The sequence below is a fragment of the Sardina pilchardus genome, chromosome 18, assembly GCF_963854185.1.
Source record: "Sardina pilchardus chromosome 18, fSarPil1.1, whole genome shotgun sequence".
Taxonomy (NCBI): Eukaryota; Metazoa; Chordata; class Actinopteri; order Clupeiformes; family Clupeidae; genus Sardina; species Sardina pilchardus.
This window is the reverse complement of record NC_085011.1, coordinates 14,078,815-14,100,624: the sequence shown is the minus strand read 5'-3', so window position 1 is coordinate 14,100,624 and position 21,810 is coordinate 14,078,815. Positions and strand designations below refer to the sequence as shown.

Sequence of the window (21,810 nt, the reverse complement as noted above, 5' to 3'; positions counted from 1 at the left end):
CACACACACACACACACACACACAAACACTCTCTCTTTCTCTCTCGCTCTCTCCTCCTCTCTCGCTCTCTCGCTCTCCCCCTTTCTTTCTTTCTCTCTTTCTCTCTCTCTCTTTTTCTCTTTCTCTCTTTCTCTCTCTCACTCTCTCTTTTTCTCTTTCTCTCTTTCTCTCTCTCTCTCTCTCTCTCCCCCTCTCTCTCGCTCTCTCTCGCCCCCTTTCTCTCTCTATCTCTCTCTTTCTTTCTTTCTTTCTTACTTTCTCTCTCTCTCTCTCTCTCTCAGGCACTCTACCTGGCTCATTAGTGGGGACATTATTCGTTGTGGTGATTTGTAGGCCACTGGCACTGCACAAAATGGGTCTCTTGCTCTGAAGGCGACAGAATTAGGCCTTAGCCTCCCATACACAGAGTTCATTACTTGAGACTTGACAGAGCAAACTTTAAAATTGCCTTTTGGCATAAGACTCTTTAAATAAGCGACGTTGGAGTAGAGGGATTGGGACGAGCAGAATGAGTCAGTCAGTGAAGCATCTCAGCGCCATGCCGCCATAACACTGACAGAGGGAGGCCCTGTGATTGCTCCTCGGGGAACCCAACAGGGAGGGGGGAACAGACCCTGTCAGCTCCGGGGCGAGAGAACAAATCAGGCCTCGGAACACTTGGCCTTCCGTTTCAAAAGCGAAACGCTCAGCATCCCCCTTTCTCCCGAGCGCTTAAAAGTGCCATCTCGCACGACTCAGCACTTGCCTGCATCAGGAGTTTCAGCAAGCTGAATCCCATTATGATAAACAACCTCTCGCCTTCACACGCCGCTGCACACAGACTCATTCCCCCTTGCGTATGACTCGGACGATTAATTAGAAGCCTTGTTATTGCGCACGTGGTTCGGACGGGGACGTGAAGCCCATTTTCTGGGGCAGGACTGGAGACAGAGGTCAGGATTAAATGGAGTGGACCCATGGTAGTTGCCATCTGTCCGGCCCTTCTTGCTCGGCCCCAGGGGCCCGTGATCCATGTGGATCTCGTCCACCTCCTTCCTCCTCACCTCCATCCCTCCCCCTGTCCTCCCTCTCTCCGCTGTAAACCTGCCAGGCTAAGGTCACACACACACACACACAGTCACACACACACCACCCCACACACACATCATGAAGCGCTCTTAAAATCTGATAAGCTGTCAGCCGTTAGATTATTTTCTTGGAGTGACCCCAAAGCAGATTTAAACCCTCAGCCAAAATCTGCTCCAACTACATCAACTCCCCCCTCCCTTGCCCACATCCACCACTAGATGGTGCTCTGAGCGAGCCCCAGCTATTGCCAGAAGCTTACAAACTGTCAGAATTATTGAATGTGTTTTTTTCAAAAGATCACATGCGAAATAAAGTGAGCCAATGAGCCAGGATAAGGGGACTAGACTAGACAAGACTAGTCAAAAATGCTTGTTGTCATTAGAGACACAGAAATCCCTAAATCTTGACCCCAATTGAATGTGTTTTATTCAAAAGATCACATGCGGAATAAAGTGAGCCAATGAGCCAGGATAAGGGCACTAGACTAGACAAGACTAGTCAAAAATGCTTGTTGTCATTAGAAACACAGAAATCCCTAAATCTTGACTCCAAGTGAACATGCAGACGTGCAGACGTATTCAAAAGATCACATGCGAAATAGTGAGCCAATGAGCCAGGATAAGGGGGACTAGACTAGACAAGACTAGTAAAAAATGCTTGTTGCCAATAGAGACACAGAAATCCCCAAATCTTGACCCCAATTGAATGTGTTTTATTCAAAAGATCACATGCGAAATAAATTGAGCCAATGAGCCAGGATAAGGGGGACTAGACTAGACAAGACTAGTCAAAAATGCTTGTTGTCATTTAGAAACACAGAAATCCCTAAATCTTGACCCAAGTGAACATGCAGACGTGCAGAAGTATTGAAAAGATCACATGCGAAATAGTGAGCCAATGAGCCAGGATAAGGGGACTACAGTAGCCTAGACAAGACTAGTCAAAAATGCTTGTTGTCATTTAGAGACACAGAAATCCCTAAATCTGGACCCAAGTGAACATGCAGATGTACTGAGCTGATGTCTGACCCCCCCCCCCCTCCTCATCCTCCTCCTCCCCCCCCCCCCCCTCCCCCTCCAACAGAAGCAGGACTCGGCCACACTGGACATGGAGCGCGCCAACAAGGAGATGGACATGCTGCGCAAGCAGTGCGAGGCGGTGAGCGCCGAGCTCAAGGAGACGGCGCAGGAGGCCGAGGTGGCCAAGTGCCGCCGCGACTGGGCCTTCCAGGAACGCGACAAGATCGTGGCCGAGCGCGAGAGCATACGGTAAAAACGCCCGGCTTCAGGGGTCACCCTACGTCCACTTTGTGGGGTCACCTCCGTTCACGCTCCCACAGGAGGGGATGCGGAGTGCTTAAACCAGCACCAGGCCTCATTAGACAAGTGTGCACATGGATCAAAGCACTATATATATACTCTATAAAAGCGTTATGTAACGGCAGCCATTCATTTATTAATTGTTTTCTCCTTTGTTGTTGCTCTAAGTAGTGCACTGCGGTGTCTTTTCAGTCATAATTTAGTCGGTGAACTTGTGTCTGAGGCGCTGAGTGTTTCTGCTCTGAGAGCAGTTTTCCAGGGCATGGCCACGGTCATGGTACAGTGTGGCTTTGGTTGATGTTAAAGTAGCAGGAAAGAGATTTGAGTCAGAATCTAGCCATCTAACTACCTGAAAGCATGCAGAATTCTTGAAAACACCAGCATGGCATGCCGTCTCAGTATATTTTACGATATGCAGTAGTTGATTGTGATGTGGTGTTTTTTGCTGGTGGTTCGACCCAAACCACATGACTATATATTCCATATGAACTTTGAAGTTAGCAGTGCTAGTTGTCTGTAAAAGCATGCTTGAAAAGGTACTGCTGTATTCTGTCTCTTTAAGTGTGTCTGTGCTGCCTTACAGGACTCTGTGTGACAACCTGCGCCGAGAGCGAGACCGCGCTGTCAGCGACCTGGCCGACGCCCTCCGCAACCTCGACGACATGAGGAAGCAGAAGAACGACGTCTCGAGGGAGCTCAAAGAGTTCAAGTATGTCAGAACTCTTGTGTGTCTTCCACTCTCTCTCTCTTGTCTCTCTCTTTTTTATCTTCCACTTCGCTTGTTGAATTGCATTAAACTTTCATCACACGGATTTATCACCTTTCACCCCATTCTGTCTCATAAAAAGCAGAATAAAAACCCCTCCCATGTTTTGATTCCTCTGGTGATACACTGTTACACAGCGTTTCCCACTCGATGAGCCCCGCCAGGCCACAGTGGTTGTGGCGTGCTGGGGCTTCTCTGTGCAGCTGGAGATCAGGGGGTTCTGCCCCCCCCCGCCCCCCAGCTGCCTTCTCCTGGCTGCACGTCAGCGTGTTCAGATTAAATCTGTAATCCCAAAACACACCCGTGCTCCTGGCTACACCGCCACAGTCCTGTCTCTGGCTCCTCTCGTGCCATAGGGCTGAATGGTGAACCCACACGCCCCCTGGTGGCAGCAGGGGTGTGTGCACTGCAGTGGGGCTTTCTCAAAGGTTAAAGACACCCTCCAGGCCCCAGTGCACAGCCAGGTGATGCAGATGCACCCACTGTTTGTGCACGTTCACTGTGCATGTGTGTGCAAGTTTTAAAGCACTGGCCCAGGGTCAGAGGAGGGTAAAATCCATTCACGTTATTTATTCATTCGGCACAAGCTTTTATCCAAAGAGACTTTGGAAGGAACACTTTAGTGGGTTTGTTCCTTGGGAATAAAACTATTTGAGGCCCAAAGATAAAATGAGTTTTGTTCATTTCACACTTCACCAATTTATAGATGATAAACATTTTTGAAGGGGCAGAAAAATCTTAGAGACCCATAACAATTCTTTGTTGTCTTTTTTTTGTTGATTTGTATCATTTAGACATTTTAAATACAGAAATATATATGTACTAATTATGTATTATTATTATCTATGAACATTCTGAAGTATACTTAAACCCCAACACCTGTCCTTAACGCTTCAAGTCTCAGGAATTAATATGTATTTGGAAGGATTTATGACTTCCAAAAAGTAAATGATCTTTATGGTAGTTTGTTGTACAGTTGTATAGTTTGTTGATGTAAATATGTGTTTTGTGCTATGTGAGTGATGTTGGCCTGTAATGTGTAATGTGTGATGTGTGTGTGCGTGCACGCGTGCGTGTGTGTGTAGGGAAAAGATGGAGAGCCAGCTGGAGAAGGAGGCTCGTTTCTGCCAGCTGATGGCCCACAACTCCCACGACTCGGCCATCGACACGGACTCCCTGGAGTGGGAGACGGAGGTGGTGGAGTTTGAGAAGGACCGGGTGAGTGCCCCCGCTGGAGACCGCAAAACAAAATACTCCTGGAAATATCTGTTTGTCATGTTGGCTTCACACTTCTGCGCCGGGTCTCTCCTGGGTATGCCAGTTGCTAAGCAACTTTATATGGCAAGACCTAACGAGTGCCTGAAGAGCCAGATTCAGATGAATGAGTCAAAGGAAGATAGTAAATATAGAAGAGGTGTCATCCACCATTCTAATCCCATATACTTTCTGTCAAATTCAACAAATTGATCTGGATACACAGCCATTTGTACAGCCAAGTTATTTTTTTTTTTTTTTTTAACTCATTCTCCATCAAGCCTCTCTGGTTAATGTATTTGAAAAGAGAGATGTGCCTTCGCTCTTATTTGATCAACATCAGAATGTATTGTAGGGATGATGTATCAGTTGGAACAATGATATTCCATCACAGCTGAGCAGAGTGTCCTCATTTGCCTTTGGTCTTTATCTGGGTGCAGGATGACATGGACTTAAAAGCCCTTGGGTTTGACATCGCAGAAGGGGTCAACGACCCCTATGTACCTGGGGAATGTGGGATATTTGTGACCAGGGTGGACAAAGGCAGTATTGCAGATGGGAGGCTAAGGTATCATGTGGCTTCTCTAATCCTAACTTAACAGCATTTACGTCTGAGTGATGGTGGTGTACTTGGGGCTTTGTTTGTGCTCACGGTGCTTGTGCCCTTGTTGTCATCTTTAGGGTGAACGACTGGCTGCTAAAGATCAATGACGTGGACCTGACCAACAAAGACAGGAAGCAGGTCATCAAGGCGGTGCTCAACGGCGGCGGGGTCATCAATATGGTGGTGCGGAGGAGGAAGTCCCTGGGCGGAAGGCTGGTCACGCCCGTCCACATCAATCTCACCGGACACAAAGGTATCGCTTTCCATCCGCCCGCTGTCTGCCAGCCTCATTGTATTAATCTGTCTGGAGTGGAGTGGGCACACTCTCAGCTCTGGTCATTAGTCTTTGGCTCTTTTTTTTTTTTTTTTAAATACAAATATTATCTCTGACCATCTCTCCCCGGCAGACTGTGGCATCGTGCTGGAGGGCGGAGTGTTCGTGACCACCATCGTGCCAGGGAGCCCAGCTGCCCGCGAGGGCTCCCTCACTGCAGGAGACCGACTTCTAGCTGTGAGTGTGCCACGCTCGCCGATGGGCATCTGTACTCTATTTATATACCCCCCAAAGATGCAGTCGCTGATACACATCCCGCCTGGTTAGCAGAATATATGCTTTTCTTCAAGAGGGATAAAGAGTCCTCTCCCACTAAGCCCTGACCTTAACTTAATTGTGGCCCTCTCCGACTGCGCTATCATTTTAATCCTGCTCCTTACTCACGGTGGGTGAGTGGCATTTATGCCTCCCCGCCACGTTTAAAAGCGAGCGCTTACTGTAGCTAAGTTGTATGATACGCGATAGCTTTGCTCTTCGATGGCTAACGCGAGGAACATATGCCTTTTGCCGATCTTAATCGCCGCAGAGGGTCAAGTTCTCCGAAGCCCTCTGCGGATGCTGATCATAACTGATGACATTATTAGTTCCCCCTCCTCACAGATAATGTGTGGAAACTCCGAGCAGTGTGACTGTGACACGAAGAGCGATAGCAGGTGTTCTGAATGTCAGGCTGAAATGTAGACCGCATCTGAAAGCACAAATGTGAAGAGTTCATTGGTTGGGTGACCTCTTTTTAGAATGGGTGCAGTGGAGTCTTCTCCAGGGCCAGGCTTGGCATCTTTACCTCCAGCTCATGCTTATTGTGATGGAAATTTGGGGACCTGAATAGTCCCCCCCCCCCTCTTTGCTCTTTCTCTCTTTCTTTTGAGAAGTTCTGACCTAAATTTCCCCATTCCCCAGATAAATGGCATCGCGCTAGATAACAAATCACTGACGGAATGCGAGGCTTTGCTGAGGAGCTGCAGGGACTCGCTCAGTCTCTCCCTCATGAAGGTGAATTCTAATGAAGCTCCCTCTCTTCTTTCTTTCTCTCTTGCTCTCGCTCTCTCTCTCTTTCTCTCTCTCTCTCTCCCTCTCTCTCTCTTTCTCTTTCTTTCTCTCTCTTTTGCTTTCTTTCTCTTTCTTTCTTTCTCTTTCTTTTTGTGTGTGTGTGTGTGTCTCCTCATGCTCATTTCACTATGTAGGCCCCCTACCAGAAATAGCACATTTTGTGAAGATTTGGTCCTTGATGTGTGACATATTGAGCTTTCTAATAGTTTGGTTGGATCACTTTCTATCAGCTGAAGGCCAATGTTTGTGCCAGTGCTAGTCAGTGCAAGTGTCATGTCTCATCACTTCCCAGCTTCATACTCCTGTGTTAGTGTAGAAGGGATTGATCTGTCTATGTTGTCTATGTTTACTTGCATGTTTTTACTGTTGGTGGAGCGTTGGTGTAATGTTGTGCTGCTGCAACTCAGTTCTTCCCCCAGAGCTCGTCGGGTCAGAACATCTTCGAGAGCCTGCGGGAGGTGGAGAAGTCCAGCGGGCGGCTGCTGATGGCCGAGGTGCACTCGCGCAACAGCCGCAACCTCAAGCACAACAGCTCCACGCAGACGGACATCTACGGCGGCGAGGCGCCGGGCGCGGGCGGTGGAGAGCGACGGACGGACGCGGCGCCGGCGTACCCGTCGGAGCGCAAGCCCTTCCCCTCGGCCGCCGTGCACCCCAACCAGCTGCGTCCGGCGTCCGAGCTGGGCCCGCCGCGCTACCCCAGCGCCTTCCAGGAGTGCTGCTACGGCCGCCTGGAGCCCGCCGGCCCCGCCGACCTCGTCACCGTGGAGACCACGCTGGAGCGCAAGCACAGCGGCGGCACCTGGCCCAAGATGGTGGTGGCGGGCGGCGGCGGCATCGTCGGCGGGCCGGTCTCCTCGTCGCCGTCGGACGCCCCCGCGCAGCTCTCCATCTTCAAGTCGCCCAAGCAGCGGAAGCCCATCTTCGACGACGTCTTCAAGTGCCCGCCCGACCCCTCGCTCCCCAAGCTGCCGGACTACCGCTGCTCCCCGCCTCTCCCTCCCCCTCCTCCGCCTCCCAACGCGTCCGCCCAGCTGAGCGCCCACTCCCCGCAGCCCTCCAAGCTGGAGCCCCCGCCCCTCCCGCCGATGCCGCCCGCCCGCACCGACTCCTTCAAGTTCAAGCACAAGGCGCAGGGCAGCTCGGCGTCCGACTCCACCATCACGGAGCCCAAGGGGGACGAGCGCGGCCTCAGCCTGAGCCTGAGCGTCAGCGGTAGCGGTAGCGGCGTCCCGCACGGCTTCAGCGAGGCCAAGCCCCTGACCTCGCGCAAGTCCTGCGAGGAGGACATCGGCCGGCTGCGGCACGAGGAGCCCGAGGTCAAGCGGCCGCGGCCCAAATCCGCCCCCGCGCTGCGCCGCAGGATGACCCCGCAGACCATCGCCCTCCCCAGCTTTCAGGTGTGATACAGAGCCCCTAACTCCCCAACGCCGCTCTCTTCCTCTTCCTCTTTCTTTCTTTCTTTCTCTCTCTTTTTCTTTTTCTTTTTCTTTCTTTCTTTCTTTCTTTCTTTCTCTCTCTTTCTTTCTCTTTCTCTTTCTTTTTCTTTTTCTTTCTTTCTTTCTTTCTTTCTCTCTCTTTCTTTCTTTCTTTCTTTCTTTCTTTCTTTCTTTCTCTCACTTTCCTTCTTTCTTTCTTTCTTTCTCTCTATATCTCTCCCCCCCTCCCTCCCTCCCTCCCTGTCCTGGTCTCACCGCCTGCCTGCTTTAATTAGCCTCTCAGCCAGAGATTGATGCCCCTCTCTCCGCTCCACAGCCCAGAGCCTGGGTGCAAACTGCTGAGCCATGGTCCTGCTCTCTGTGTGAGCTATTAAGCAGCACATGCCCTTCTCTCTCTCCGCTGTCCAGCCCCTGCACTTATATAATGGCCCAGATTTATTCACGCAGGCAGGCAGGCGGGCAGGTGGTGCGAAAGCCTGCGGAAAATATACTATACGTTTTTCCCTTGGTCTAATTATAGTGTTTAAGGTATTATCATGCACAGAATGGTGAGCGTGATGCTTTGTGTGCTGAGTTCTTTGTGTGTGTGTGTGTGTGGTGTGTGTGTTTGTGCTTGTGCAGAGCTACTCCTGTGATGATCACTCAGTGGAGGCGAGGGATATGCTCCGGTCTTCACCCAACCGGCATCGGCACAGCGTTGGCTTTGTGCCCACCGTCTACAACGGCACCCTCCCTCCCAGTGAGTCACTTTCTCTCTTTCTCTCTCTCTTTCTCTTTCTCTCTCTCTCTCTCTCTCTCTCCCTCTCTCTCTCTCTCTCTCTCTCTCTCTCTCTCTCTCTCTCTCTCTCTCTCTCTCTCTCTCTCTCTAGCCTTTTCTCTTTGCCCATACAGTGTCCATGCAGTCAGCAGATGGCTTTGACAGCGATGTGCAGGTCAATGTTGGCAGAAACGCACATTTGACTCGCCTCATTTGATGCATTATACTGTATAGTGCGTCATATAGGCTTTAGTCCATACAGTGCGTTGCATGCACAACTCTCCACTGCAAGCTGTTGGTTTGAACCTCCACAGATGGGACAGTTTAATTGCATTTTTGATGGTATATTCACAATATAGCGAGACAAGTTCATAAGCCATCTCCACACAACATCAAACATCGTCCCGTGCACGGCAGATATAATGAAGCACCAGCATTACGTCTCTAGACGTAATGATCCTGACTACACACATAGGCTGTTGTACTGCAGAACATTAGTCAACCGAGTCCATTAACCATGCTGGTCCAGCTGACCTCCATAAAAACAGGCACATTTCAGCAATTTGCTCCTCTGATCACGAATATCTGGACAAGTATGAAATATGAGAGACATTGCAGTAGATTTACGGCCGAGATGGGCCTCTTGGTGCACGTTGAGGCTTTTAATGCATTTGAGTTGCTTCCAAACTCACGACTCTGATGCTCTGATTGCACTCTTGTGGCACTTAACAGGCCGTTAACCGTCATAAACTAGATGGAATTCACCAAGGCTGTGAACATCATGTATGCACATTATATCGCAACATTCGACCACGATTTGCTTGTATTGCCATCATCCAAGTAAAACCCCAGTAGTAAAGGCATCAACAGTATGCATCACATATATCATATTGCAGTCCTGTGCAGTCATTGGCATCATATGTACCCGTGGTGGTCATGAATTACAAATAAATAAAGGATGCTGTTCTCTCTCTGGTGAATGTAACAAAAACATGCAGATTACCTTCCCTTTGTTTATTTGTAAACAAGCAGCTTCTCTGTGGATAGTCTTTTGTGCTGCTGGAGGCTGCTTGTGCTGCCTGCGTGCACACACACACACACACACACACACACACACACACACACACTAACACACACGCGTGCGCACTGTTTTATAAAGAAGGCCTATTTTTACCTTATTTGAATATTCCTCATTTGGCCACAAAGCCTATTTTCTGAGCCTCTTGCTCATCTGTGGTGTGTAGCAGCTGTGTTTGTGGATATGTGTGTCAAACACACCAGATTAGCATGGCTACAGGAATGAAGGTGCAAAAGGGGCTATTCATAAATGATGTGCAATTAAGTAGAGCTATTTTTACTCAAACGTTACCAAATAAGCACGGGGTCACAGGCATGCCATTTATTTTTGTTTGGTGTAAACTGAACTGTTAAAGGAAAGTAGATGTCCGCACACTGAGACTACAAAGTCGACAAGGTTTATTTAAAACCACATAAAACGTTAAACTTTCGACCCACCAGGGTCTTCTTTAGGCCTGAAGAAGACCCTGGTGGGTCGAAACGTTGTATGTGGTTTTAAATAAATCTTGTCGGTTTTGGAGTCTCAGTGTGCGGACGTCTACTTTCCTTTATCACTTTTACATTTTTTGTGTCCTGCACCTGGCCCCAGTGAGGTGGGATGTGCATGCACCTACTTAACGTAAACTGAACTGTTCCCACTAGTTTCACATGGATATGTATTTGTGACTGGTCCAAATGTGTAGTTGTTTTTGAATGCCTCCAAACTGCCCCTTTATTCTGTTTGCTAAAGCAGCTGCCGATGACTAGCGTGAGCTGATGAAGTGGCTTTTAACAGGGAGTGAGGGAGCTCTTATGGGGCGGCTGCCTGTGTGTGTGTGTGTGTGCAGCCATCTTATGGCCCGCTGGACTGGACCGGACCGGACCGGGCCGGCTCTGGTGTCCCGCCTTATTTATTTGTGCGCTCTGATTTATTCCTCTAGACTCAGCACATCGCGGCCTGGCGCCCTGCCCGGCCATCACGGCCGTCATGAGGAATCCGGTCTACACGGTGCGGAGTCACCGGGTGCACACTAATAACTGTCCTTCAGTGGCCAGCCAAATCTGCCATCAGCAGCACTCACACCCCAGGTAGCGCCCGCCGCCACCCTCACCACCACTATAAATATGGCAGGAGGTGTGACGTGCACACACTGCCTCCCTCCCTCCCGCGCTCTCTCTCTCGCTCTCTCTCTCGCGCTCTCTTTTTCCTCACTCTATTTATTATTTTCCCTCTCTCTCGCTCTCTTTCTTTTTCTCACTCTTTCTTTCTCTCACACTCTCCTCTTTCTCTCTCTGTCTCTCTCTCTCTCTCTGTCTCTCTCTCTCTCTCTGCGTCTCCTGTGCCACCGCTCCTCTCCCTCATTTGCGCTGCTCTTGACGAGGCCGTAATGGCTCCTGTGCGGCGCCTCCTCTAACTCTCTCTCTCTTACTCACACACACACACATACACACACACACACACACACACACACACACTACTCTAACTCCATCAGCCGAGCATGTCAGCTGCTGGCCCCACTGGCCCCACTGGCCTGCCCTCTGAAGAGCAGCAGGAGGGCACAGCGCAGATAACAGGGCTGCTGTGCACTGCACACCACACCACACCAACAGCACTCTGCTCCACAGCACATTTGCACTGCCTTACCCCCCCAGACACGAACACAGAGCCCAGAGGAGTGTGTGTGTGTGTGTGTGTGTGTGTGTGTGTGTGTGTGTGTGTGTGTGTGTGTGTGTGTGTGTGTGTGTGTGTGTGTGTGTGTGTGTGTGTGTGTGTGTGTGTGTGTGTGTGTGTGTGTGTGTGTGTGTGTGTGTGTGTGTGTGTGTGTGTGTGTGTGTGTGTGTGTGTGTGTGTGTGTGTGTGTGTGTGTGTGTGTTGAGAGATAGAGAGAGAGAGAGAAAGAGTGAGAGTGTGTGTGAGTAAGAGAGAGAGAGAGTGTTTAAGAGAGGCACAGCCTGTGCACAGAGCCCCGAGGTGTATGAGTGAGTGCTTGTTTGTTTGTGTGTGTGTGAGAGAGAGAGAGACTGTGCTGTGCTGACTGAATGTGACCCTAACACAGAGCCCCGAGGTCTGTGTAAGTATGTGTGTGCGTGCGAGAGAGAAAGGCTACTGTGCTGTGCTGTGCTGTGCTGACTGAATGTGACCCTAACACAGAGCCCCGAGGTGTGTGTGAGTATGAGTGTGTGTGTGTGTGTGTGAGAGAGAGAGAGAGAGACTCCTGTGCTGTGCTGACTGAGAGTGACCCGCTGCAGTCTCACCTGTGCTCTGTCCTGCAGTCCCCAGCACCAAGGGCGCCTGAGTCTGGACCTGAGCCAGAAGCCCAGCCATGGCACTGACCTCTCCGAGTCCTCGTCCCGCACCAGCCGCTCCTCACACACCACCAACTCCCTGCCCCGCCAGCACATACACGGTCAGTACACACACACGCACACACACGCACACACACACGCACACACACACACACACACACACACACACACACACACACACACACACACACACACACACACACACAGGATTAAGTGTAAGTGTCAGAGTAAGTGTTGATGTATTGATGGATATCAGTACTTTGACAGTTTAAGTCATAGATGTAAGTGCTATGACTCCTCAAGCGGAGAGTCAAGTAGTACCTTGCAGTTTGTTTTACGGTTTGTGCTCTTTTGTAGAATCTCTTCTCATTTCCAGTGTAGAACTTGTTCTTCATTTACTGAGTTCTGCTGCAGACATGGTTCATCTCCAGTGACTGTTTTAATGGTTAAGAAAGCACTTGCCACTGCAAAGATACACATAGTATGACATATCTGCCTTTACATTGTCTTTACAAACAAATTTGTTGAAAACACCTGAAAAGTTGCCCTAATTTCCAATCAACTATTACAGTAGGCTATTCATGAAACGTATATAGTCATGCTGTGTGTATCTTTGCAGTGACAAGCGCATTCTTAATGATGTTGCAAGCTGAGTTAAGGAAGCACACAAGTTAAGGGGGTGTATAATGTACATTTGCATTCAGTTGGTCCACCACGCCTACTCTTGCTGTTTCACAGAAAGAGCCATGTTTCCCCATTCCAAAAATACTTTTCTTTATTATTATATCAAAATAAGTTGTTTACAAACAGCAAATATATGTTAATAATTGTAAGGCTATAGAATTAAAATGATAACCATATGGTAATAGGCAAACAATCAGTTGACTCTAGCAATACATTTTGCATATAAATGGAATAGACCTCTCTCCTCTTACCAAGCCTGGCTGTTCGCTTGGTCGGGACCAGATAACCCTGAAGCTTTACATCTTGTACAAGTAATAGATCAATAGGATTGGGTAGAATATTCTACCAGTTCCAGAGAATAGTTCTGAGTGGCATTGGTCATCTTAATCTTCAAAATGTGGTCTAGTTATTGAGTATGCCACAGAGACAGCAATGAAAGAGAAACACATTGGAGTTAAGCAGATTTGCTCATACTATTACTGTTTTTCAGGTTCATCAAATAATGTCCAGTATCGCACTGAGAGGATAAAGATCCCATCCACCCCCAGATACCCCCGCTCCATGCTGGGCTCAGACCGAGGTACGTGCAACCGTAGCTACAGTAGCTAACTACTGCTAGCTTTTGGCGTCACGGGCCGTTAGGCGTGTTGTGACGGTGTAATTGGCGGCGAGTGACGACGTTGTGCTGCTCTTCCCCCAGGCTCCCTGTCCCACTCGGAGTGCAGCAGCCCCAGCCTGATCACGCCGCCGCTGTCCCCCCTCAACCTGGAGACGTCGTCCTTCGCCAGCAGCCAGTCGCAGGGCTCCATCTCCACGCTGCCCCGCATCTCCGTCAGCCCCGTGCCCGTGGTGGAGCGCCGCAAAGACCGGTGAGGAGCGAGCGAGCCGCCCGCCCCCACCCCCACCCCCCCTCTGTGCACCGCCAGCCCAAACCCACCATTCCCCCCCCCCCCGGTTGCCAGGCAACGGCCCCCATCTCCGCCGCTCCATTTAGACACCTCCGCGTGCTCAGGCTCAGCGGGGGGAGCGACTCCCGGAGCTCTTAAAAGTGATCAGATTAGACGCCAAAGCGATTTTATCTCCCTCTGTTTCTTCAGTCCCCCTTTTTATGCTCATGCTTGAAATTGATTTGGGGACATTGCGCAGAGAGAGAGAGAGAGAGAGAGAGAGAGAGAGAGAGAAAGATGTTGAAGTGGGCCATGTGTGCATCATTTCTCTCTTTTTTCCCCACCATCGTCTGTCTCGCTGTGCTCCCATCCAAAAACGTTTGTCTCTCAGTCTTCTCTACGTGTTTGTTCTGCTTTTTTTGTTTTTGTTGTTTCTGGAGTTTCCCTGGAGTCTCTCTCACACTAAATGAAATCCTTGTTCTGTCTTCTCCCCTTCTCTTCCTCCTGCCTTCTCTCTCCTGAATCTTTCAGATATCTGTACCGTAACCGCTCCTTTCTGAGAATCCCTCTGGCTGCTAGGCCGAGGTTCTCTTCTCTCAGGAGCCTGAGGTTGGTTGCTGTCTGCTGTGTCTGCTGTCTCCTGTCTGCTGTCTCCTGTGTCCTGTTGTACACAGATGGGGGTGGGGGGGGGGGGGGGGGGGGTGTAGAGGGGGAGAAGTGCTTTGTTAGGTTCATTCCATGCCACTGGCTTTCCAAAATCTTCTTGATCTTCAAGCAAAAAGCAATTCTTGGTTGCAATATGCAGATTGGTATTTTTGTAGCTCTTATTTCCTAGTCCTTATATGAAGACATGCATATTCAGCAGTAAATATACCTACTTTTAGTTGTATCTTGAAGCTATGAAATAGCTGGAAATCACCACACATTAGCCTATTCAAATGATTTATTTAGTGTTGTTGCAGTACTTTTCTGTTAAAATGTGAAACATCACTGTTATCCTGCAAATGGTGTGTGGGTGGATGAGCTTCTCACTTCACTCCACAATTACATTACAGTATGATTGATGGAGTTTTTGTCCCGCTCTTCATATCTGCTTGAAGACTTTGCATCAACTGTAAAAAGTAATTTAGTCCGTCCAGGATGTATGGATATTAGTTGTATGTTGTAGTGTGTCAATTAAAGTACTACTCAGCTCAGCTGGCATTTATAGTGGATGTGTCTAAAACCATCCACAACTATCTGCCGCTACCATTGTCTTGTTTGCCCATGCAGATCTCTCTTTTGAGGTTTTTGTATGAACAAGGTTATGGCTAATATCTGCTTGTGTGTGTATAAATATTGCCTTTTTTGGATGACCTTGGCCAAGTGCCTGATGCATGTGTGAGTGTTTGCGTGTTTGTGTGTGTGTGTGTGTGTGTGTGACGTGTGTGTATGTTGTGGCTGAACTCACATGTCTGAGGCTCTCTGTCCATGCACATGTCTCTGAACCTCCTCCCCTGTGTCGTGCTGAGTGCTGCTCTTCAGATGGTATAGCGCCCGTATACCTGTTGCTTTTCCACCGTGTATGTGTGTGCGCGTGTGCGTGTCTGTGCGTGTGTGTGTGTGTGTGTGTGTGTATGTTGTGGCTGAACTCACATGTCTGAGTCTCTCTGTCCATGCACATGTCTCTGAACCTCCTCCCCTTTGTCGTGCTCAGTGCTGCTCTTCAGATGGTATAGCGCCCGTATACCTGTTGCTTTTCCTCCGTGTGTGTTTCTGTGTGTGTGTGTGTGTGTGTGTGTGTGTGTGTGAGATCAAGCTTTGACATGAGTGGGCTGCACACCAGAGGCCTTGTCTCGGTAGTGCTCAGTATGTGGCATGAGGGCGCCTGGCTTCTCTCTCTCCCTGTGGCTATGATGCAAACACACACACACACACACACACTCAGTGGAGTGGCGATGGGGTTCCGAGCAGTGCGCTCACTCACTCTCGCTCTTTTTGTCCCCTCCCGAAGGCCGTACCTGGAGGAGCCGCGCAACGTCATCGTGCACAAGGGTGCCGAGCCCCTGGGCATCTCCATCGTCAGCGGCGACAACGGCGGCATCTTCGTCTCCAAGGTGACGGGCGGCAGTATCGCACACCAGGCCGGGCTGGAGTACGGCGACCAGCTCCTGGAGGTGAGTGACAGTGACAGCTGCGCGGCCGTCCGTGCGGTGCGTCTACTGACCCCGTCCAGTCCACGGGCGTCACTGGACACTGCCGCGTTAACCCTATACCCTCCGAGCATGGCGCCCAGGTCACCTGTCCGAGGCTCCATTTCAGCCACGCGGCGATGTAAACACCCGCTGTTAACAAGCGCGCTCGACTGACACGGTGAGCGCTGTGGTCTGTGTTGAGTGATTCCCTTTCACATGACGTCCCCTCTCTCCTCTCCTCTCCTCCGCTCCTCCCTCCTCTCCTCTCCTCTCTTCTCCTCTCCTCTCTCCTCCGCTCCTCTCTCCTCTCCTCTCCTCTCCTCTCCTCTCCTCTCCTCCGCTCCTCACTTCTCCTCTGCAGTATAACGGCATCAACCTGCGGAATGCCACGGAGCAGCAGGCGCGCCTCATCATCGGGCAGCAGTGCGACACCATCACCATCATGGCCCAGTACAACCCGCACATGCACCAGCTGGGCAACCACTCCCGCTCCAGGTGCCACACGCTCACACCCTCAGTCTCACCTTTTATTGTCACGTATACTTTGAAATATACGGTAGTGGAAATTATTGTGCCACAGTTGCATTAGTTTAAGGAGGGGTAAATAAACTGTAGGGTAGTAGGGGGGACCGTATAGTACCACACATACATAGAATAGAAAAATAGAATAGAATATATACTTTTTTGATCCCGTGAGGGAAATACGTTTCTCTGCATTTAACCCAATTTAACCGAATTAGTGAACACACACAGCACACAGTGAACACACAGTGAGGTGAATCACACATTAACCCGGAGCAGTGAGCTGCCTGCCTGCGGCGCTCGGGGAGCAGTGAGGGGTTAGGTGCCTTGCTCAAGGGCACTTCAGCCGTAGACTGGTCGGGGATCGAACCGACAACCCTCCGGTCACAAGCCCGAAACCCTAACCTGTAGGCCACGGCCCATAGGACTGTATAAGTACCACACATAGCCAAACTATGAGTTATCTTACGTTGTAGGACACCATTCATGTCCAGGACTTGTTTGTTTGGATCAGGCCGGTGTGTTCTGTCCCGGTGCTAAAGGTGCGTTGTCTCGTCCGCAGCTCTCGGCTGGAGCCAATCAGCACCCAGCAGACGCCGCAGGGCAGCGGAGCCACCACGCCCGACAACCACTCCACCATCGACACCCTGAGTGAGCAGGACGAGGGCACGCTCACGCCCTCCTCCAAACAGACCACCCCCACCACCAGCCCCCACAGCTTCATCAGGTAGGCCCTACACACACACACACGCACACATACACATACACACACACACACACACACGTGCGCACAGACACACACACACACACACATATGCACACGCACGCACACACACACACACACACACACACACAGTATATACACACATTCACACACATATATATATATACACACGCACACACACAAATATATACACACGCACACACACAAATATATACGCACACATATACACACCACACACACACACACACACACACACACACACACACACACACACAGTATATACACACATTCACACACATATATATATATACACACGCACACACACAAATATATACACACGCACACACACAAATATATACGCACACATATACACACCACACACACACGCACACATATACACGCTCACACACACACACACACACATGCACACTCACTTTAATCAACACCCAGACAGGTCCCCCATTGCCCGCAGCCCCTGTTGATTTGTGCTGTGTGCCAAAGGGTTTCTTTTTGTACAATGACTCTATAATAAGAGATTGATTTTTGTCTCTGGCCACTGCCTAAAGATGCAGCCGATCGATTGTTTTTGACATGCGTTATTTCCCCCTCGCAGGATGTCATCGGAAGTTTCCAGAAAGCTCCCGGAGCCGCGGCAGGTGAGCGTGCGGAGGGGGCAGGGGGAGCTGGGGGTGCAGATCCGCGGGGGCAACCTGAGGGGCATCTATGTGGAGGGGCTGGAGGACGACAGCCCCGCGCAGGGGCCAGACGGCCTGACGCCCGGAGACATGATTCTAGAGGTACACACACACACACACACACACACACACACACACACACACACACACACACACACACACACACACACACACACAAGTAATCAGTCTCGGGCTTTGTTCTGCCACTGCCATCCTCAAGCCAAAGCCACTTTTCTCCCTGGCCTATTGTTCCTCATTGATTCCCCCTCTCCTCATCTCTCCTCCTCCACCATTGTACACAAGCAATCTATTTGGGGGGGGGGGGTGCGGGGGGAAAACTTGTTACATCCAATTCCTGGCAGGCCTTTTCGCCGAGCGCTCTGCCAAAGAGCATAGCTCAGACCGAGGCGCAGTTCTGGCTCTCTCTGTCTCTCAGGGACCCCACATAAATGTCATTTCATCTCCGCGCACATTCCATTCCTCTCAAGTGGAAATCAATCAGGGGACATTTAATCCACAAAGGAAGCCATAAGTGGGCATTTTCACTCCATCTTGGGGTTTTTTTTGCCCCTTTTTTGCCCGTTTTCTGGAATATATGTGTGCAGTGGCTCATTGGCCGAAGGCCTGCTGTGAGTAGTGAGTGACTGTGAGTGTCTCTTTCCCCATGCAGTACTGTTCTGTGCACATGAAGAACAAGACTGCAGAGGAGGCCTATCTGGAGATGCTGAAGCCAGCCGAGAGTGTTACCTTCAAAGTCCAGCGGCGACTGGACGATTTCAACGCACTAAAAGACACTCCTGGAGACGGATTCTATATCAGGTGAAGGAGAGATTTGTCGTCCAGGCAGTCTTGTTATGTGGCATATGACTAACCCCTCCTTGAGCAAACTGGAAGCAAAAAGTCTGTAAACAGAAAGGACTGAACAGCTACAGTGTGTGTGTGTGTGTGTGTGTGTGTGTGTGTGTGTGTGTGTGTGTGTGTGTGTGTGTGTGTGTGTGTGTGTGTGTGTGTGTGTGTGTGTGTGTGTGTGTGTGTGTGTGTGTGTGTGTGTGTGTGTGTGTGTGTGTGTGTGTGTGTGTGTGTGTGTGTGTGTGTGTGTGTGTGTGTGTGTGTGTGTGTGTGTGTGTGTGTGTGTGTGCGGCGCTTCACGCTCATGTGAATCTGCTTAAATCTCTGCAGTTATGCCAGTGTGGGGAGATAACCCAAAGTTAAGATGCTATCTCTCTCGTAGTATGGTATTTCTGTATTTGGAGCACTGTGTATCATCGTAGCCTGCTCTTGGTATATTCTGTTGGAAAGAAAACATCTAACGACGCTCACTGTTGTGACACCGGGGAGAAGGATGTGAAATAGTGGAACTTTTGTTGCTCCAAAATAGCCATGTTTGTTTTTGCAAACGAGATTCCTGTCTGGCCAGCTGTCGCCGAGGCTTTCTGCTCCTATGCGCCGGCGTATGATGTCAGCGGCAGTAAATACACACCGCCTGCCAATCCGCCTGTCATGAACGCAGACGGCATGCTTAAGCGCCAGAGGATCAGGTTCTCTCTCGCTCCTTCCCTTCTTCCCTCTGTCGCTCATCCCTCCCTTTCTCTCGTTCTCTCGTTTGTCATCCTCCTCTCTCTCTCTCTCAGAGCACTTTATGACCGGACGGCGGAGGCGGAGCTGGACCTCACTTTTAAAAAGGACGACATCCTTTACGTGGACGACACACTACCAAAGGGCAACTTTGGCACCTGGATGGCCTGGCAACTTGATGAAAATGCACAAACCATGCAAAGGGGGCAGATTCCCAGCAAATACATGTGAGTGGTCTATATGGTCACAATCACAAAACACACAAAAACAAAACAAAAAAAAAGAGAATGCGCGCACATCTCAGTAGTACAGGTGCTGGACCAAAAAGAAGTGAAAAGAAATGATAAAGGTCCGCACACTGATAGCAGCTCCCAAACGTTTATTTAGCACAACAGTTGCACCTTGATGAAGGACCTTGGTCTGAAACGTTGTGATAAATAAACGTTTGGGAGCTTCTATCAGTGTGCGGATCTTTTTGCCTGATGAAGACCCAGTAGGGTCGAAACGTTGCATCTGTCATTAAACGGGAGCAATTTATCAGTGTTGCGGACATTACATTCCTTCCCTTTACAATCACAGACACACCCATAATACCCACAAGAACATTGACTGTAGTCTGAAAAATGTTGTGTGGTTGGCCTTTTGATTCACTCTGTGTGTGTGCATGTGTGTGTGTGTGTGTGTGTGTGTGTGTGTGTGTGTGTGTGTGTGTGTGTAGGATGGATCAGGAGTTCTACCGCAGACACAGCATGACTGACGTGAAGGACGAGAATGGCTCGAGTAAAACCCTGTCGGCGGCGGCCCGCCGCTCCTTCTTCCGGCGCAAGCAGAAGCACAAGCGCAGCAGCTCCAAGGAGGGCAAAGAGCTGGTGGCCCTGGACGCCATCAGCACCGACTCCATCCCATTCCTGGACGGTGAGGGTGTGTGTGTGTGTGTGTGTGTGTGTGGAGGGGGGCTGCAAACCTTTTACAGCTGCCGTCAGACTTCTGATGTGCATCTGAACAGAAAAAAAAAGAAACCTCTTGAAAGAAAACGGCTAGACTTTTTTGGGAAATTAGATTTGGGTTGAAGCCAAGAATGACCTTGGCCTGGTTTTGTTGCAAACTTAGACATTATGACAGAAAAACTTTTTTTTTTTTTTTATCACGACTCAGGTGCTATTCTAGGCCCTAGCTCTCCCCCCCCAAAACAATTCTCCTGCTCTTCCCTTCGCCAAAGCGAACGTGCTAGCAGAGCCTAGCCGGTGCTCCCAGAGCTCCTGTGTGTGTCGTGACTGGTGGTGTGTGTGTGTGTGTGTGTGTGTGTGTGTGTTCTGCAGACTACGTGAGCCTGGCCTACCAGCGGGTGCAGAAGGTGGAGTGCGCCTCTCCGCGGCCCGTCCTGGTCCTGGGGCCGCTGGTGGACGCCGTCAAGGACATGCTGGTCAAAGAGTCTCCGGGGAAATTCTGCAGATGCGTGCTTGGTGAGTGTTGCCGGGGCAACTCCCCGTTCTGCTCACACACACACACTCACACAGACTTCCCGAGAAGTGGCCGGTTGCAGGATGACCTCATGCGGTGCTGTAGAAGCCGTGGGCAAACCTCTCTCGCCCAGTAACTCCACTCACGCAGTTTTAATTTGGGCTCTGGTCAGTGTAACATCTAATTATACGTCACCCCCTATTGTAATTAAATTCCTTTTAAGTGTGAGGCCCAATTTTCATTATTAGAATGCGTACAGTATGATGTCTGTGATGTTCTGCTTTACCAAATCAATTTGGTGTAAGAGTGGTTAATTATTAGTCTGGTTTTCACCATACTACTGTAAGCACAATCTTCTAAGATTGAACATTAGTCTGGGGAGGTTTCTACCGCACTTCGTGTCGCTTACGGTAAGTTTCGTTATCGTCACGTAACCGGCTTATAGCGTGCCAGGACTAGAGTATGGCCGTTTCTGATTGGAGCCAAAGGTTCTGGCAGTAAACAGAGGAGATAGATCTACTGGTTTCCAGCCTGAGCTGCCAGGCGAAATTCAAATTCCCCAGAAGTTCAGGCAGGGTTCACCCAGCCTAGTTGATTATGCTACCATAGGAATGTATTGGGGTACTGTTGAAATGCACGGGCATAATCCACTCTCCCTCAGTGTCCTGGCTCCTGATCCTTTTCATTTCACCATAGTGCTGTTTGGCACTGTAATCCCGGTCTCCTCCATGCTACTCGCCCCCATAAAGCCACACTGAGATTTTTTTTTTTACTCTGCTGATGCTGTCTCTTCCAACACTGCAGAGGTGATGAAGGCTTCTCAGCAGGCGATCGAGCGCGGCGTCAAAGACTGCCTGTTCATCGACTACAAGCGGCGCAGTGGACACTTCGACGTGACAACGGTCGCTTCCATTAAGGAGATCACGGAGAAGGTATTCCGCCATGCTCTCTCACTGTGCCATCTCGCCCAAACGCTTCCAAAAGTGGTTGATTTTGTTGTTTTTGTCTGAATTGTTCAATAGTATTAAAACCAAATGGTGCCTCTACTGTCATTAAAAATATTAATCGAGTCTCTCTAAAAGCTGATCATCGCCAGTAGTTTGTCTGTTGACCCTTTGTGGCACTGAGGTGCAT

The 21,810-nt window shown here is 49.9% G+C and overlaps 1 protein-coding gene across 1 annotated transcript in view; it reads left to right on the top strand.

Moving 5' to 3' along the window:
- Positions 1-21,810, top strand: part of dlg5a (discs, large homolog 5a (Drosophila)) — a 46,831-nt gene that overhangs the window by 20,481 nt on the left and 4,540 nt on the right. The window contains exons 9-30 of the mRNA XM_062519446.1: positions 2,152-2,336; positions 2,971-3,096; positions 4,239-4,371; positions 4,848-4,975; positions 5,089-5,264; positions 5,419-5,522; positions 6,246-6,338; positions 6,803-7,795; positions 8,456-8,573; positions 10,589-10,736; positions 11,922-12,055; positions 13,129-13,218; positions 13,339-13,507; positions 15,519-15,681; positions 16,061-16,194; positions 16,784-16,948; positions 17,559-17,742; positions 18,311-18,459; positions 19,272-19,442; positions 19,934-20,130; positions 20,535-20,678; positions 21,481-21,608. Of these exons, the coding sequence (XP_062375430.1) occupies positions 2,152-2,336; positions 2,971-3,096; positions 4,239-4,371; positions 4,848-4,975; positions 5,089-5,264; positions 5,419-5,522; positions 6,246-6,338; positions 6,803-7,795; positions 8,456-8,573; positions 10,589-10,736; positions 11,922-12,055; positions 13,129-13,218; positions 13,339-13,507; positions 15,519-15,681; positions 16,061-16,194; positions 16,784-16,948; positions 17,559-17,742; positions 18,311-18,459; positions 19,272-19,442; positions 19,934-20,130; positions 20,535-20,678; positions 21,481-21,608 (4,032 nt within the window). The remainder of the gene's footprint in view (positions 1-2,151; positions 2,337-2,970; positions 3,097-4,238; positions 4,372-4,847; positions 4,976-5,088; positions 5,265-5,418; positions 5,523-6,245; positions 6,339-6,802; positions 7,796-8,455; positions 8,574-10,588; positions 10,737-11,921; positions 12,056-13,128; positions 13,219-13,338; positions 13,508-15,518; positions 15,682-16,060; positions 16,195-16,783; positions 16,949-17,558; positions 17,743-18,310; positions 18,460-19,271; positions 19,443-19,933; positions 20,131-20,534; positions 20,679-21,480; positions 21,609-21,810) is intronic.